The sequence below is a fragment of the Cylas formicarius genome, unplaced genomic scaffold, assembly GCF_029955315.1.
Source record: "Cylas formicarius isolate icCylForm1 unplaced genomic scaffold, icCylForm1.1 PGA_scaffold_12__32_contigs__length_19106922, whole genome shotgun sequence".
Classification (NCBI taxonomy): domain Eukaryota; kingdom Metazoa; phylum Arthropoda; class Insecta; order Coleoptera; family Brentidae; genus Cylas; species Cylas formicarius.
Window position 1 is genome coordinate 19,058,237 of NW_026844225.1, and position 17,980 is coordinate 19,076,216.

At 37.4% G+C, this 17,980-nt stretch overlaps 3 protein-coding genes across 9 annotated transcripts; all 3 read right to left on the bottom strand.

Moving 5' to 3' along the window:
- Positions 1–398: 398 nt before the first annotated feature.
- LOC132708828 (lipoyltransferase 1, mitochondrial-like) lies at positions 399–4,334 on the bottom strand. 2 transcript variants are annotated; one of them, XM_060681442.1, is made up of 4 exons: positions 3,632–3,656; positions 3,460–3,570; positions 3,095–3,308; positions 399–1,800 (listed from the first exon to the last, which is right to left on the bottom strand). In XM_060681442.1, exons 3-4 carry the CDS (start codon positions 3,264–3,266, stop codon positions 1,436–1,438), a joined length of 537 nt encoding a protein of 178 aa, XP_060537425.1. In that variant the 5' UTR covers positions 3,267–3,308; positions 3,460–3,570; positions 3,632–3,656; the 3' UTR covers positions 399–1,435. The 2 variants fall into 2 exon arrangements, with proteins under 2 accessions (XP_060537425.1, XP_060537424.1); XM_060681441.1 differs by lacking the exon at positions 3,632–3,656 and adding an exon at positions 3,831–4,334 and having other exon boundaries at positions 401–1,800.
- Positions 4,335–4,388: 54 nt separating this feature from the next.
- LOC132708829 (uncharacterized) lies at positions 4,389–4,958 on the bottom strand. The gene has a single exon (XM_060681443.1). It carries the CDS (start codon positions 4,551–4,553, stop codon positions 4,389–4,391), a length of 165 nt encoding a protein of 54 aa, XP_060537426.1. The 5' UTR covers positions 4,554–4,958.
- A 2,492-nt stretch (positions 4,959–7,450) lies between these two features.
- On the bottom strand, positions 7,451–17,759 carry LOC132708624 (myosin-2 heavy chain). Of its 6 annotated transcripts, none has more exons than XM_060681064.1 (21): positions 17,592–17,759; positions 16,377–16,495; positions 16,223–16,318; positions 15,953–16,170; positions 15,522–15,715; positions 14,553–15,097; positions 14,035–14,497; positions 13,886–13,976; positions 13,534–13,829; positions 13,363–13,484; positions 12,979–13,294; positions 11,136–11,508; positions 10,837–11,081; positions 10,618–10,776; positions 10,225–10,558; positions 10,039–10,165; positions 9,589–9,987; positions 9,282–9,525; positions 7,969–9,231; positions 7,802–7,908; positions 7,451–7,737 (listed from the first exon to the last, which is right to left on the bottom strand). In XM_060681064.1, the coding sequence occupies exons 2-21, from the start codon at positions 16,472–16,474 to the stop codon at positions 7,647–7,649; spliced, it is 5,781 nt and encodes a 1,926-aa protein (XP_060537047.1). In that variant the 5' UTR covers positions 16,475–16,495; positions 17,592–17,759; the 3' UTR covers positions 7,451–7,646. The 6 variants fall into 6 exon arrangements, with proteins under 6 accessions (XP_060537047.1, XP_060537048.1, XP_060537046.1 ...); XM_060681065.1 differs by having other exon boundaries at positions 17,034–17,759; XM_060681063.1 differs by having other exon boundaries at positions 16,663–17,759.
- Between the last annotated feature and the right edge of the window lie 221 nt (positions 17,760–17,980).

Here is a 17,980-nt window from a genome sequence, read left to right on the forward strand (position 1 = left end):
ATTTCCAAAAAAGAACCCCTCTAAATAAAGCCAAAATGTTTCACTGTGAGAACAATTTAATTAGTAACGAACTCCAAGCTATAAGTATATGGCTTAAATTCAGATTTCTGGAATAATTACTTAATTGAAATGGCGTTTTTTGAAGCTGGAAACAGCAACCGACAATGGATTCAGACCTATACTGCATTTTTTAGTACTTATTTTGCGCTTAATTGGGGACCTCGCTGGACGTCCATACACAAAAAATCAATATTTTAATAAAAACAAAATAATTTTTAAGCATCTTCACTCGAATAATATGGGATATATGTGTATTTTTTCGGTAAAGTGCACAAAATATTTACGGAAAAAAAGCAATGCCTTGATCTGAATGAGTTTGCCCTAGTTTTTGTATCATAAGGAAATGTTTGACTTGTTGTCTGTGACTTTATATTACAATATAGAAACTTCACCTAAACTTTACCGGTAGAGCCAATAAAAATAAACAACAATAAATAAAACTATTTTATTGCTTATAAAAATTACCCATATACCATATATAGGGTAGCTCAGTACTATGAGATTTTGGAATCTCCCAAAGGCATTTTTTTGTTTAAAAAAAAATAAAACAAAACTCATTCCATGAGAGTTCCCTTTGCTGTAAAATCAGCTATTATTTACAGAGTGCCTCAGATAATAGACTTTTAGGTTCTATAATGGTATTTTAACACATTTACTTCAAATTTATTTCATTAGTTCTTATACCCGGAAATATAAGCGTTTCAAATAATGAACACTTTGTTATTATATAACCTCTAAAAGTTATTTAATAATTGCTTTTTCCATTATAGATGACCCAAGTGTCTTATATTTGCAAAATTATCAGAATTACTCCACTTTTATTTGAAAACTGAAAACCCTGAAAGTGAAATGCCATTAGTGACTTATGAAATATAGTAATTAGGGTACTTTCATTGGGTTTATTAGTTTGATAAGTAATATGCTAATGTGAAAACACAAAAATCCCCCAGTAATGAGCTACCATTTATAAACAAAAATATAAGGCACAACAGCTTCAAAACAAAAATGAAAAATATAAATTCAGCATAAACAAAACACAAGCAAATATTTGTATAAAATAAAAGTAATAAAATATAATACATAAAAATTATATCTTTATAATGATATGATGAATTCTTGAATGTCGTAGGTGCCGAGGCAACATGACAAAGTAAATCAAAGTAACAAAATCTTAATAGAAACCTATTGTTAACACTTATAAAGAAAAAAGTAAATTATATATTTTTTTTATATTTTGCAATTAAGCTAATACCACCCAAAGTTAATTAATTACATTGATAGCTGAATAACTTTTAAAAATTAAGCCTGTATAACATTTTCGCTCGTCTCTATTCAAAAAGAGTCCAAGAGCCACAAACGCAAGAAGTAAAGTGATCTAAGCACTTGTCATAACTTGTCGGACGCATTCGGTAACGAATCTTTCCTTTTCGTCCAATAAAGAATCCAAAGAATTTTCCAGCTCGTTGAAAGCGTTAATTGAGAACCTTTTTCCTTTGAGACCTGTAACGACTTTAGCTTCTCCAGTAAAGCCGAAACTAGAGAATCCTTCAGGAACGAAAAGAGTAATATCGGAGATTTTGCCACTCTCTACCGTCATTGTGACCTTTACATCTGCGCATGTGCCGCTAGTATTATGGATGAGGCCTCCTGGTACTGGAAAGGATTGTGTGATGTGGAACTTTGGTGTGTTTCCGTAGCACCAATCCCAACTGGTGTAATAATCCTGAATTTCCTTCAGACCTTTAATATAAAAGTTTTTATCTAGCGTGGAACTTGAGCGAACAAAAGGACTACTACTGGTAATATCTTAACACTGAAGGCGTGTGTACAAAGCATTAGTAAGAAAGCAAGCAAAACAAAATATATGAAATGTTCCAAAGTTTGAAATAAAATTAAGTTAAATACTTCAACTTGTATGCAGCAATTTTATTAAAAGGAGATAACATACTCGAATTTTTTACGTCAACTGATAACACAGTCTGAAGATAAAGGTCACGCAATCAGACAGTGAACAACAGATGATAAAAGTTATTTAACCTGTTTACAATGAAAACGATGTTGCCACAAATAAGACCATTAAAATCGTGCTTAGTCCGATTCATACCAATCGCTATTCTGTTATTTCAAACTCTAGACTTTGGACTATTGACTATAATTGTGCGAACATTACCCAAAAGTTCTTTAAGGATGTATTATTTTCAAAGATAAACTATTCATACACCCGTTGGTGCTTGGTTATTTTACTGCAGAAAATATGGATAAATAACGGTTAATGGGACTGCTTTTTAATTTATTTGCTGGAAACCCTTCTTCAATTTATTTTTGAAAAAAGCGCCGACGTTTCTTGTTTTGGCGTTTCATACGGAAGCCAGTCTCGACGACAGAAAATAACTTTTACCCGAAAAAACGTTATGGCAACTACCAAATTTCATATCTAAAGCAGTTTCAATAAATATAACGAAAAACCCTTTTTTTAACACAACCTTAAGTAACAGCATGTAATTTATGATACGCTCTGTATAATTGTATAAAACTCTGTCCAAAGGGTAGCCTTAAACAAGATAATTGTGGATATTTTAATTAAAAAATAAAAATATTCACATCTAATGCTTAAAAAATGACTTTGATAAAAAATATTTTAATTATTACCTTGACCTTTCTCACGATATAGATAAAACCCCAAAATTTACATAGAATAACTTCTGTTCCTACCATTATTTTTTGTTTATTGAGAATAATTTCAAAAAAATTTTTTACAAACTTTTCCTCCCATATTGTAAAGTAGTAAATAAACATATTTTTATTTATTTAGTTAATCTGTTTATTTGTAAATCTTTATGCTGTTTACCTTGAATATTTGAAACCTATCTTTTTAACAGTGTATTAACTATTTTATAAACAAAACAACATTACCGCCATTTAAAATGCACGCAATTATAGATAAACCAAAGAGTAGACTCAAATGTTATTTTAATGATGTCATTAACCCGCAGATCAAACACCAATGTAATATTTCCAAAACGCAACAATTTACCTGGAAACCAGTTTTCCGTGGGATTAATCATCTGAAAGCCATTTTGTTTATTGGCAAGTTCCTGGCCGCCATCTTTCATAGTTAGGGCTGTAGTCCGCATGAATTCCCAGCCAATCGCTTTCATAACCAAGGGAATTGTTACTTTGGTATTTTCCTCACATAAGTTCATCATCTTCGCCACCCTGGAGAGTGTCGCTTTGGATTGAATGGAAACCTGTTTCATCATTTCAGTTTAAATTGCAAGCCATTTTGTTTTGCCCACAGTACTGTCCATGATGTCAGGGAATGTGCCAAGATAATATTTACACAACCCTCTCCATATCACAAATTTTTTATTGTCAACCAAATGAAATTTAATCTCTTACCTCATGCTTTTGCAGTGCCAAGGTTGCATTAACTTTATTTGTGGAAACTAATAATGAGCAATGATGGTACGAATTGGTTCTCCCCAGCTTTGCTGCTGTACCAGATACTTCCTAAATAATGTTAAGGAAAAAGTATCTACGTATTAGTTTGCAGCAAAGTTGTCAGTTTTACCTTATCACAACCAAAGCCAAACCAGTATTACAGACATTATTTTGAGATGAGGGACTACTGATAACCCCTGCAAACAAAATTTCATAACCTACTGTCATGAGGTTGCTTAAATACATTCTCCCGTTTCTGAGAAACTCAACATTTTTATTAAGAGAAACAAGATGAAAACTAAGTATACCTAAGTTAAATAAAAGGATACTTTATTGCTCCTCAAAACCAATTCATTTGACGAAACTTCAGTCATTAAACCAAATTCTCTAAACAACCCTCTTGATAGGACCTCAAAATTGTACCTGGCATTAAATCTCTCACTAGGAGTGAAAAAGGTCACATTCAAATTGCCCAAATCCTGATAGAGTGCTCCACCTCCACTACTTCTTCTTACCAGCTGCACACCATTGTCCGTGATGTTGTCCAATTCTGTATAATTGGCTTCCGACCAGGGATTCTGATGGCGGCCGATAACAACACACGGATCATTCTGCCATAGCATTAAAACATGATGTTTTGTAAAATCAAAATTTTTGTAAAGCCACTGTTCAATAGCTAAATTAGTGTAAATATCTTTGCTTTGTGAAATGAATACAGACTTTTTAATGTTCTTTTCTAAAGATAGATCAGTCTTTGAGTAATATCTGGGAGTTAGTTTTGCACTTTGTAAAATGCAGCTAAATTTAGTGCATGAACGTTGGAAAAGCGCCATGATTTCTGTTTTGTTCTATTCTGTTTTGTAGTTGCTGTGCCCAAACTAAGCTCCTCAATGCGTCAGGAAGTTTGTTTTACAGGCGTTTTTTGAAGAGGAGGTTAATGAAATGAGATATTCGTGAAGAGTGATAGTTTGATGCAACCACTTCCAAGTTTGATGCAATGAATTCAAGTAACGAACACGTAGTCCAAGACAGTCTTTAGTGGTTCTCAGCATTCCTCTCCCAGCAGCCAGATTGATAAAAAATTGAAGCACACTTATTTGAATGAAAACAACACTTATGCACAATCGCACAGCATATACTACACTCACAATAACCAGACTGGTTTGACTATGGCATATTTATCGCTTTTATACGAGGCCGTGCCGGTGGGGGTCATGAGTATCCCAGGGGGTCACTGATAACAAAACTTATCACGAGACAAAGGAAGCATGACTATCATTCGCTTTGCTCGCCTAATTACTAAAGCGAATTACGAAAAACTATTCCAACGATCTTTTTTGGCATTGAAGCTTGATAGGGTACATTTTTGTAAATTTGGTGCCACAATTCACGATGTCATATTCTTCGATTCCCTTTACATTGAAAATTTTACCTCATCGCCACTTAAAATGAAATTCCTTGGTCCGTAACTGAATGTCACTGACCACAGAAGAGGTTTACAAAGGAAGCGCAATATATAAAAAACCCTATGTGCAGACACGTATCGAAAAAAAACTGTTTTTGTTTTATTGATAGATAGATTTATTGATAGATATTATTTAATATAAAATGCCAATGAAGCCTATATTCCGTTATTAAATTGTTTGAATCGATACCTTCACGAACTAAATATTTGCCAAAGGTTTACGTTTATTTGCTCAGCGCCGCAAAAAAATAATCTCTCGGTCTGCATACGGTCTGTTACTGCGTTTTAAAATTTAACGAAATGTGGTCGGAGATGTTACCAATTACAAGGTTTTTTCGTGTAAAGTTAATTGAAATTTTAGTTAAACCGACGAAGTGGTATCGTAGCGTTCAAAATATTTTGTCATTTTAAACGATTTTCGTTTGGTCAAAGCTCAATGATGATCAAGTTTAGTATTTTGATGTTTTTACCTTCTGTATTATAAATTTCTTATGAAATGCCTGTTTCTGTTACCTAACAAAGTAACTAATAGCAAATCTTTGCATTGAAGGATACAGTGCATTATACTGTCCTTTGCGGACAACCGAGACTGGTGCACTTAAGGAAAGTAATCCTGCGATGGTGGATGCTCATTTTTTTTCGTATTACTGGCGAATGCGCAAGAATTGTTGAATTAGTTAACAATAAAACACTAGAATCCGTAAATTTTATTAACAAGCAGGTTACAATTGTTCTGAAACTATTAAAAGATATGACAATTATTTTTGTCTTATTACTTTCGATAACCCTTATTTTCGTGTTCCGTTCTAGGTAAGAACAATAAACTGTATAATAAAAGTTGCCCGTGATTGTGTTGCCCTATTAAATGAACATTGACAAATAAAAATAAAAGCAACGTTCATAAAAATAATCTATCCCTACATTATGTTTTCATGTTAATCGTTGAATGAAATGTTAGATTGGTTTTGCTCATCATAAAAGTGCATGAAAGATGAAATCGTTAAAAGAATGTTACGTTTAAAAAGCTAGCAATATAGGGAAATTCACATTTCGCATTTGTTGGTGCGTTGTATTGCGATGGCGGATGCGCACTTCTTTTTTTAATTTATGGCGGATGCGTCAGAATTTTAATTTATAAAATTAGTAACAAAGCGGAGTTGGTCAATTTTATATAAAAGCAAGTTACGTGGTAATTGTTCTTCAGTATAAACAAATAAAAATCGCGAGGATATTAAAGATCTGTCAATTAATTAAGTTGCTGGATGCTCCGGTATGGGAAAAAAAAGATTTCATATGATCTTTCTCCTAGGTCAACAAGGTTCATTTGAACTTCCGATTTTTGCCATCAAGTTCTTAGAGTGCAAATAGTTGACATGAAACATGAAGGGGTTAAAAGTATTGTAAGTTTGAGAAACTTTTAAAATCTTGGTATTTAGTCTCAGCTTCCGTGTGCTTGCTGAATTTGAAGTGAATGCGCCAGAATAGTAATTTACAGCAATTTTTAATTACAAAAGAACTGTGTTGATTAATTTTGTATAGAAGCAAGTTACGTAGAAATTGTTCTTTACTAAATACAAGCAAAAATCTCGAAGATAATAAGGGTTTGATACTTTTTTCGTATTCCTTGTTCGGGTTTTTTTGTTGATCAAATGAACTGTATGGCACAATTTTGAAAAGTGGTCAACTATGGAATTACACTATTAAATGGAAATGTTTAAGAAAAATAATTGCTAAGCCTATATGTAGCTTTCTTATTGCACGTGCTTTACTTTTGAAAACATACTTCTTATGCCTTAAGTTTAGAACAGGCATGGTAACATGATACCAATGCAATTACTGTGCATGGAGTGAAGTGTGATTGGCCCATTTTGAGTAAGCTTAGAATATTAATAAAACATATCGACCTATTGCCGTTAGCCAATTTGCCCGCATTACCAAAAGACGAAGAAAACGAAAAAGAAATTGAACTCCTCGAATTAACTATGCACACAAAACTAACCATATTTGATCTAAGCGCCCTCTAAAGCAATATACAAAAACTAAATCAGTATAATCTGGGTTGCCTAACTGCGCTTATATTCGAAAACTGAAAACATGGGACGATATCTTTAATCTTTATTTAAGATTTAAGAGTTTCTTCAAAAAACGAAATTGTTTGTGGGTTGTTTTGTGATAGCCCTTTTATTTAATTTTGACGGATGCGCCAGAATTGTAATTTACAGCGATTTTAAATGAGTAAAATAGCGGTTAATTTTATATAAATGCAAATTACGTTGTAATTGCTCTCTATTTAGAATAAATTAAAATCGCGAAGAGGTTAAAGATCTGATAATTAATTTCAAATTTTCTGTCGTGTTGTTTTGTTTGACAAGCGACTTCAATTATGTTTTTGGTTATCCAATTATCCACAAGGTGGATTTTCACTTTAACTTGATCGGTAATTATTTTAGGGTTGGGAGTAAAAGTAAATAAAGCTACTTGCCGTTTTCGAATCGTCCAACGAGGTGTTTTATTTCACCAAGTTACATTCCCCGCTATGCAATTATTCTTTATCCCATTCCTAAGGGTTGATATTTTACTTTTTTACTGTCGCTATCGGTGCTCTACTAGGAAACTGTTAACTTTGAAAAATAAATAAATAAAAAGGAAATAAATCACAAGTAAATAGAGAGAAACGTAGTTAACTGGCGCCGGAAGGATGAGATCCACCGGTCGCACTGTTCCTTACCAAAGGTCTTTGGGTGGAGCTGGTTTCATGTTTTCTTTCCACACTGAAAAAAGGACATAATTTACGAATTTGTAAATGACATTTTCAAGTAGCGACACTGTCTCTACCTGTTGCTCCTGGACGAGGATCCGCTTCTTTTAAAAATTCCCGTTATTCTATCTTTCAAGTCCTTTTTACTTCCTCGATCTTCCAGGATGTCGGAACCAGAGTTGTTCTGCAACACGTTAAAATACATGAACGACGATCGCGAAGCACATATCGATTCAATTCGAACCTTAGACGACGATAACGCCCTGGTGGGCGAGAAGCTTCCGGGGTCTTGGTCGTCAATACTCCTCGACTTGGTCAAATTCCTGAGTTTGCCCATCAAACTCTTCTTTTTCTTTTTATCTCCGACGTCGCTTTGAGTGGATCCGCCCGACAACCTGCTGTCCAAACTGAAATCGCGTTTGGCCTCTTCCATCGACCGCAAACTGGACAAACTGTCGTTGACGTTCACCTCGTTGGTCCATATTTTCTGGTCTGCTCCCGTGGTGTGCTCCAAGGACAAACTTTTTCTATACAAACTGCCCTGCGAGGTGACGGACGCTTTTCTGACCATGTTTCGATTATATCGGGATTCCGTTTCCGTCGAAGTCGCTCTGCGCATGCCCATCCTCCTCATCCGTTCCTTCTCGTCGTCGTCTTCCGTCACTCTTTGCAGTTTTCTCAGATCTTCGGTGGTGTGCACCAGTCGTTGCATTACCAATTGGATCTTCTGTTTCTTCTCTTCCGGGTCGACGGACAACGAACGCTCCGTTCTATCCAGAGCAGGCGACGTTTCTCTGGATTTGGATTTGGTGCGACGCGGGGGTGTGGGTGTGTAGGGGGCCTCGTCATCTCTGCAGAAAAACAACTCGGGTGCCAACTGCTTGAGCATGTCGACCTGTTCAATAATCGCGTTTACTTTCCTATCGTCTTCCAGATCCACTTTGCGTCTATCCATCTTGAGCACCCGATACTCTTCTCTATCTCTTTCGTAGCGTTCCTTCTCTCTCCGCAATTTCTCATTGGTCGTCCTGAGCTTAGCGTGAGCGTCCCTCAACTCCAGCAAGTCGCATTGCAGTTCTGTCACTTTTCGCTTGGTCTCTTCCTGTTCCTCCTCGACCGACTTTTTAAACTGCTCCTGCTTCCTCTTGGCCTCTAACCTCTCCTTGTCCCTCTCCCGTTCTACTTCGAACAACGTCTGTCGCAAGTCCCGTGCCAAAGTGGCCGTTTCTTGAAGCAGTCGTTGCTGTTCTTCCCGTTCTTTTTGCCATGCCAATTCCATTCTGGTCCGCAAACCCATGATTTTGGTGCGTCCGCTGCTCAACACTTTCTCCTCCTCTAATTCGTTAATTTTCGAATGCAGTTCTGACAATTTCACTTCCCACGTCGATTTTTCCGACACCATTTCCGTCTTCAACCTGGAACTTTCCAGTCTGGCTTCGGACAGTTCATCTTCCATACAACTCACTTGCTGTTCCAGACACAACACTTTCGTTTTCGCATCTTCCAGCTGGAAGATGATCATTGAAAAACCACGTGGTTTTATTAAAACTAACCTACCTCGTCGTAGTACAGTCTTTCTTTGGGATCTTTGGACTTGTTCAGATGTGGAGACTGCTTTAGTTCGCCGATCGTTTTCTGAGCCGACTCCAGCATATGTTTGTAGCTGTCCTTTTCTCTTTTGAATCGTAACACTTGGTTTTGGAGAGACCGGAGTTCCGCGTTTACGACGTTCAACTGACTTTCGTAACGGATTTTGCATTCGGCCAGTTCGCTTTTCTTCGATTTATCGAAATTACTCAGTCTGGAACGAAGCGGGCGCTATCAAAGTGAAAGTGAAAGTGAAATTTCTGAGAAAGGGACTCACTTCAGTCGCAGCTGTTTCATTTCCTTGTCCATCGCTGACGAATCCGCGCTTATGGTTCTTTGTATTTTGTTCACCTTTTCGTAATCGTCCAATTTCTTTTTCAATTCGTCATTCTCTCTTCTCATATATTCCATTTGACTTTGGATAGCGTCGTGCTCTTTCCTTACGTTGTCGATTTCCGATTGCTTCTCCCCCAAAACCGCCTTCAATCTCTGTTTCTCATAATCGTTCCCATTACTAGCGACCGTCGAGTACTGCCTGTTTGACAACTCTTTGATTCTCTGTTCCAATTCGAGTCTATCTTTGATCCACGCATCTTGTTTCGTATTGTACGTCTCTCGCAGCGTCTTCAGTTCGCCTTCCAGCTGCTCGCACTCCTTTCTCAGACTGTTATATTGACTGAAAAAATACTTAATTAGTGTAGGAAACTGATTGATTAGCCGCGTTTACTGGTTAAGCGTTTCATTTTCCATCACTAATTTCGCTTTGGTCACCACATGCTCCTCCTCCAAAATTTCATATTTCGCGGTCAGATCGTTATACTTTTGCTTTTCTTCTGCGACGCTACGCTCCAATTCTACGAAACAATTAGGTCCGTTTAGAAATAAAGTAATCCAACGTCGTCACCTGCCTTACTGTCAATACTGTCTCGGAAATAGTTGACATCGTCGGCTTCCTTTTTGGTTCCGTACCTGGACGTCATTTCCCGATTTTTATGCTCTTTGTCCGCGTTGCTTTTCAACACTTCAACTTTCTTCTTTTCATTCGTTAAATCTATTTCCAGTTCCTTAACTCGTTTCTCATGCACCACTTTGGCGTTTTTCCTTTCCGCCTCCCCTTTCTTCAATTTATCTTCTAAACTTCTCTGATTCTTCACGGCAGCGTCCAATTTGGATTCGAGTTCCGTTAGACGTTGATTTTTCTTCGCTATTTCTTTTCCGTCCGCTGCCGCTTTTAACGCGCATTCTTCCTATACATAAAATATAACACCTCGTAGATAATTAGTGCATCGCACTTCGACGCACTTACCAGTTGCTTGATAGATCTATCTTTGTCTTCGATAGCGTTTTCGAGGCTTTTAATGTTCGAATTGAATTCTTCAATCTGTAGAATGAATTTCTTCTTCTCTTTTTCCCATTTCACTTGCTCCGACTCCAACGTTTTAATTTTCCGTTTTTCATTTTCAATCTGAAAAGCAATCGTGTTAGTTACACATTATAATTCCTTCGTTAAAATGCACAAATTTACCTTCGCTTCAAAACTTTTGCATTTCTTTTCGCATTCCGAATAATTATTCTCCTTTGTGATCAACTCGGATTGTAATTCCGCAATTTTTTTCGCTTTTGCCGCGTTGTCGGCGGCAAACTTTTTACTCTCCCGTAATTCCATCTTGAGATTTTTAATTTCGTCCGTTTTTGAATCGACATTTGATTTCAAAATGTCAAGTTCACTAGTCAACTTGATGATTTCTTCTTTTTTTGTCTCCAGGCTCTCTAAAAGTGTCGCCAAATGGGTTTCTCGACAGAACAAACCGCTTTGAAACTCACTCCAATCACTTTTCAGTTTGCTAATTTCCGCTTCCAAAGCAGCTTTTTCCACGGAAATTTGATTTTTTTCTTCCTTCAGACTGGCAACCTCCTCTTTTAATTCGTTCTTCTCGCCGTTCACCTTCTCCAGCGATTTATTCAATCTTTCAACCTCCACCTCAATCTGTTTCTCCCTCTCCCCCTCCAGCTCCAGCTTTACCGTTTTCTTCATCTCCCGTTCTAATTTGGTCCGTTCGTTCTCGCTCGTTTTCAGACACGTCAACATTTCCCCGATTTCTTTTTCCAAATCGCCGACCATGTTTTTCAATTGCTCCCTAGTGGTGAGGGCGGATACTTTTTTGGGCGCACGTTGGCTAAACTTTCTATAGTCCCCCTAAAGACGCAAAAGAACATATACAGGGTGTTTGGAAATTGAGTTCGGAAACTTGGAGGAAAGATTCGATGCTAGTAAGTCATGTAACAAAAATTCAAATTCGAATTCGTAATATTTTCCGAGTTATAGCTTTAATTATCAACGGAATTTCCTGGTATTTTACACACTGGCTTGATTTAGTAAAAGCCATCGTTGCAAAATACAAGCGTTTCAGAAATCCGTCACTAGAGGGTACTTTACCTAGAACATTTTTTTTTAGTTTCCCTATATTTTATTTATTTAGATTGATGTTGCAAAATAGAACAGATTGCCTTAAGCAGAATCACAATCCCTCAAAAACTGTTACTCTTGTTTTCAGTTGATGAGGGTTATCATTTAGCCACAAATCGACTTTTTTAATCTAGGCCCGAATATCCAACACCTTTAATTTACAGGAAGGTGATACTGGATATCGCGATATGCATTTCTGTTAGGTAAAAGCGAGTGGAAATGCAGCCCGGCATTATTATCCTGCAGGCGATGTGCCCACGGGTCAATTCAAAACATTTTCTCATACAGATTTCGCAACCGTTTATTGCATTAACCACATGTTTTGTCTCCACTACAAAGGTACCTTTTCAGCAAAGGCGGTAGTTCCTTTTGGAGAAATTGCAATTGCCTTAAGCTATCCGTTAAAGAAATGAGGTCCTATAAGATTATCTCCTATAATCGCTGCCCATACATTTAAAGAAAACCGGCGCCGCTGTTTTCCTTCAATTTTTGCAATTTACAATGTCATCACAACTGAATGCAACCTCATCAGTGAACAAAATTACATTTAAGAATTGCTGGGAATTTTGAATTTTTCCTAAAATGTGAGCAGAAACTTTTAACATACTCGTTGACGAGTCAGCCTCCACATTTTGAAGTATTCTTTCTTCTCTTGCAGCGGTCCTTTAATGCCTTGGTCTCCCTTTATTCATATTATCAGGTTTGAATGATCTTTTTTCACCAAGTCTTCTGTGTATGCTGATGAATGTCTTAGCAGATGGAACGCATATCGCGATATTCAGTAGTTGAATATTCCTGATCGTCCGGTTAGGTAAAATGGCATTTACAGGTAAAATTCCAGCCGAGAATAAAAAATCGATCGATTTAAAATAAGAGTAACAATGTTTGAAGATTTGTGATTTTGCTTAAGGCAATCTGTTCTATTTTGCAATATCAGTCTAAATAAATAAAATACAACGAAAATAAAAAAAAATGTTCTAGGTAAAATGCCCTCGAGTGACAGATTTCTGAAACACTTTTACTTTGTAACGATGACTTTTACTAAATCAGGGCTGTGTGTAAAAAGTAGTAAATTTTAAAAAATGAATTTCGAGTTTTTATTACACGAATAACTACCATAATTTTACCATATTGAATCTTTCCTTCAAGTTTCACAACATTATATTGAAGTATATCGAAGCGCGAAGCGAAGCGAGTAACCTTTCGAGTCTCTGCGAAGAGTGAAGAGGAATCTCCGTTAACCCCCGTCGCCGCCGTCGTCAATTGCTCGATGGTTTTCCGCGCTCCTTCCAATTCCACCTCCAATGTCGCAATTTGGTCGATGTACTTGTCGACATTTTTATCCATTTTTTTGCTTTTGGTACCGGCGAGCAAAGCGAGTCTCTTGTTTTCCCCGTTCAACTTATCGTTCTCGCTTTCCAGCGACTGAACTTTATTGCGTAGAACCGACGTTTCCTGTTCCATCGATTGAAGCTGTCGCTTCAGATCCAAAGTCTGTTGGTCCAAATCCAACGATCTGTAACAGAAGCATAGAAGCGACACTCAGCCTGTTTACGTTTGAACGCCTCTCGTTGGGTGGTTTACTTGCTCTTCTGGACGCCCTTTGATCGTTTAGAATTCAAACTGAGCTCCGCGTGCAACCTTTCGCAGTCCCTTTCCTTCTCGATCAATTTCTTCCTTAATTCGTTAGTTTCATCTTCTAAAACCTAGGTGTCACAATAAGAGTTGCGCATCTTCGCTGCCCGCAAACCTTACCTTAATCTTTTGACCGTCCAAGGCCCCGGATCGATTTCCATCGTCTTTCTCGCTGTTAATTAGGCTTCTTCTCATCTGTTTCGACGTCAGTTTGTCGTGAATGTCTTTGGTTTTTGCTTTCAGCTTACGATTCTCGCCTTCCAGCTCTTCGATTTTCTTCCGAAGCACCGACGATTCTTGCTCGCTCAACTCCAACTGCAGTTTCAATTCGTTCGGGTCCTCTTCTTCCGTGACGTCGTTCTTGCTGGCGGCGCCATCGGGACTCAACCTTTGACTCGTCGGACTGTGCTTTCGACCTGCGCAAGAAATACAACTTGGATTTTCCAAATCGAACATGTCGCTTCCACTTTACCTCGAGCCCTTGACGCCATCTTTTTCACTTGTAAAACCAACGATTCGTTGTCGTCTTCGATTCGAGAGACCTTCTTACGTAAATTTTCCGCCTACCGATAAAAATTATTCTCACGAGGAACGTAATAATGGAGCGTGATTAATAGTTACCTCCTCCTCCGCAAATTTCAATTGTTCCCGTAGATCCGCCTCTCTTTCCAACGAGTCTTGAAGGTCCCTCAATAACTGTGCGGGGTCTTCTTGCGAACCACCCCTGGTCAATGATTCTCGCGACATTTTCTCGAGAAGGGGAGCTTTTTTTTTAACGCCCATCGACGAAATTTGCCTTTCCTCCACTATTCTATTCGACTCTTCCAATTCCTTTTGCAGTCTCAACGACACTTCGTTCGACACTTTTAACTCTTGTTCCAATTGTTTGATCCGCTCCACGTGGCTCAATACGGACGACGCGTCCGAAACTTGATTGAGCTTTTTCTCCAATTCCGCTTTTTCCGTTTCCAGTTGCTCCGCTTTCCTCTCGGTTTTCCGCAGCTTAAACGACAATATCCGACAGTTCTTTGTCGTCTGGTCCAATTCCTTTTTAATCGACGTATATTCGACGGCCTGATCCTCCCTGCACCCAAAACAAACACCTAAACATTTCAAATTTGATTGAGTCAAAAACGTACCGAAAATTGTCTTGCATTTCGTCAATCTGTTCCTCCATATCCCTCAGCTCTTTTTTAATATCTTCATTCTCGTCCATCAATTCTTCGCACAACGTTTCGGCGGCCAACAATTTCGACCTTAACTCGTCCACGGTTTTTTGCGCTTCCTGAGCCGTGGGCCGCAGATCCAAATCAACCTCCAACTCTTTCACCCTCAACGTTAAACTCCTTTTCTCGTCGCGGTAATCCTCCAATTGCTGCTGTAAGTCGTTGCACTTTTGCTGCAGCTTCAACACCTCGCTCGCCGTCGTTTTGCTCGTCGTAGTTTCCATGGCCGCCAATCTTCGAAGAAGGATGTCGCTCTTTTCTCGTTCCAACCGCTCGCATTTCGCCTTGGTGGCGTCCAATTCCTTTTTTAGACTTTCCAATTGTTCCATCATCTCGTTGTCCGCACCCACCAGGGTGGTATCCGTCGTTTCGGTCCCCGCATTACTTATCGTGTCTTCGTTTTCCGATCCGGATCCATCAACGTCGACAGACTTCTGCGCTTTTAAATTTCGTTTTACCTGCAATGATGACAGTAATTAAATAACACTATTCTAGTTTTAGTAGATCAGACACGCGTCCATGCTAACAATAAAAATATTCAGTAGTGTAAGTTAAAAGCACACAAAAGCATTAACAAAGATACCGAACGAGCTTAATGAAATTTTTTCCAAACTAAGCCCTGAATTTTTTTTTCAGTTTGGAAAAATAAAATTAGTATCGGGTTTATATTCAGAATGTTAGTTAAGTATAGTCAAGTGAATATAACGTGAAGCTATTTTATTCGGTGTTGTATAGGTTGTCTTGCAATTACCTTCAATAACTGCTTGAACGCGACAGCTTTAAAATATTTCTGCGGGAATGTAACGGGTTACCGTTTAGTAAAAATAAAATAGATATATAGGGGGCAGGTTGAAGTTAAACACACACGCAACATTGAATTACTTGGATGAGGAATTGTACATCGTGATTATTCGGTTCCTGCGATACGCTCTTTACTTCTTGTACTTGAATCCTCTGACTTCCGCGCGTTTCCTGAATTTCTTGCAATTTTTTAGCCCTCGTTGCTAAACTATCCTCCTTGTCATATAATGACTTCTTATTATTTTTATCTCTTATTATCGAAAAGCTATCTGAAACTATCGCGCCAATTTTGATTTGATAAGTATCTGAACACTACGATAATGATTTCCTTATATCCAACGAGAACCACTAAAATTTTCTTTAATTTTATAGGACCTTGGAAATAAATCGAAAAATGCCGGTTCGCATAATCTACTAACAACTTAATTTCAAATTAAATTAAAATCCTCTTGCGTTTCGTAATTACAGAACAACTGGTAAAATCTATCACTCAAATTAAACATAATATTTACCTGTTCTGTGACCCGTCTCTATAAGTTTTTGTCTCCTTTTGGGTAATTTTATACTAACGGTAGTGACTGCTTGAACATCGTCCTGCAAGTTTGCTAAATCCGGAGTAGATGTCCAAGACGAAGGGTTTGAGTATTCATTGTTGTTAGCACTTTTCTGATTACCATTTTCGCTAGTCAAATTTGTACTCGACATCCAACTCCTTCTGTTGTTACCATCGCTACAACGATACGGTAAATAATTGATATAAAAACCGATGCCATATTACTTACTTAGAATTTAAGGATAAACTTGGTGTAGAAGCTGTCGAATTATCGCGTCTCAGTGCCGGTTCGTCCCTCTTTTTGCCTCCATGTTCCTTATAGTCCCTAAAATCGACATTATCCCGTTGAAATGTTGTTCGTTTTTTAGAGTACTTTATCCTACCTAAAACATCTTTTACACCTAGTAGGCCATCGCACTTGGGGATGGAACCCGAGGGGGCAAAGAGGATCTCCCTTGGCCAACGGATACATATGATGCATCTTAAGAAGATTATTGCAACACTATAAAAAGAAAAACGAACAAATTTTAGATAATTAGCTGTATGCGTCCGGTGCGGGTTAGTTGATGCGGGACGTGGGTATCTATATATAGCTCCAGCAATATGTATATTCGCTATGATTTTTGTGCTACGAACTAATACAAACCTTATTACCAGCTTCACACTTACTGCGTATTTTTAGAAAATAGCTCCCACAAAATTGATTATTATTATTTCCATGTGTAAAATAGCACCTAAATAACAAAATTGGGCTTATCTTTAGTTCTATCCCTTTCGAATTACATAACGGGCTGGTTTTCGTTCGATGTTTTCTTTAAGATTCATCGCAGAAAACACTAAGTAAATATAGGGGTAAACGCATCGCGAGAATGCTGGAAATATTAACTACGTATCAAACCGAATAACTATATGAACTTCGTTCCGATTTTTAATGTTGCTCGCACCTCACAACGCGCTTACTTAAATGTGGGAACATTGCCAAAAGTTGCTTAAATTTCCCAAACAAGACTAATATTTTAATATCGATTAAAATTATTTACCAAAAAATCGATGGATAATCAATATCGCAATTATTTTTAATTCATCCTCCGTGTATTTGATTCTTATTTCGCGCGCTAATATTACGATTACGATACGCGAAATAATGGAACCACCAAGGCTAAAATCAGATTTGTTTAAAATATATGTACTCTAGTGATTCTATTTTTAATTCGCTGTTGAAATTTATCACGAAAACCAGGGTGTTTCCAAAAGGATGTTTGATGACGTTTAAATTTAGTGCGTCGAACTATAACTATTTATTTCTATTTTTATGCTGCCCTTGCGCTAAATATTTTAACATTAGCCGATAACATACCTAAAATGCCCTTTTTTTTAATCTTCAGCGAGAAAAAATTGATTTGTTTTTATTTTTAAATTAACTTATATAACTTTTTTATTAACTTATAAATATTCTTTGAGGAATAAGATTAACTAATAATAATGACACGTTAACTTCAACAATTGGCCCCATTTCTTCTCATAATATTCCAAAAATAAAATACAAAGACACAAACCACGCTACAGGTGATCGAAATTAAAAATAAACCTGGGCTAACCCTATCACAGAAGCCGAGATTTCTTTCTCTCTGGTATTTATTTAATTGGGTTAATCAACTAGTCAAATATCCACCCATTTCCCGATGTCCGCCGAGAAAACATTTATTAACGAAAACTCTTTTCACAACACCCAAGGCAGGGAATCGAACGTGCAACCTAAAGCAAGTCGATTTGGCGAGCGGGGAAAATCTAATTCTACTTCTCCGTTTCAGAAACAGTGCCTGTGAATTATTCGCATAAAAACATAAGTTCCTTCTTCTTTACTTCCATAACATTGATTCGGTCATAGAGGTAGGTTCTTCTTCTTTTATTTACCATTAATTATTTCTTCCTCTTTTTTTACCGCTATAAGACCAGGTCAAAGAATCAGAATCATTTGGCCATTTTT

Excerpts from the sequence above, each read along its gene's own strand:
- LOC132708624 (XM_060681064.1), bottom strand. The coding sequence starts at position 16,474 with ATGCATCATATGTATCCGTTGGCCAAGGGAGATCCTCTTTGCCCCCTC. Across the intron at positions 13,977-14,034 it reads TGAAATTTGCGGAGGAGGAG|GCGGAAAATTTACGTAAGAA; the intron begins GTAACTATTAAT and ends TTTTATCGGTAG. Across the intron at positions 9,526-9,588 it reads ATGAAACAGCTGCGACTGAA|ACTGAGTAATTTCGATAAAT; the intron begins GTGAGTCCCTTT and ends GCTTCGTTCCAG.
- LOC132708829 (XM_060681443.1), bottom strand. The coding sequence starts at position 4,553 with ATGCTGAGAACCACTAAAGACTGTCTTGGACTACGTGTTCGTTACTTG.
- LOC132708828 (XM_060681441.1), bottom strand. The coding sequence starts at position 4,334 with ATGGCGCTTTTCCAACGTTCATGCACTAAATTTAGCTGCATTTTACAA. Across the intron at positions 3,309-3,459 it reads TGGCACTGCAAAAGCATGAG|GTTTCCATTCAATCCAAAGC; the intron begins GTAAGAGATTAA and ends ATGATGAAACAG. Across the intron at positions 1,801-3,094 it reads CACGGAAAACTGGTTTCCAG|GTCTGAAGGAAATTCAGGAT; the intron begins GTAAATTGTTGC and ends TTTATATTAAAG.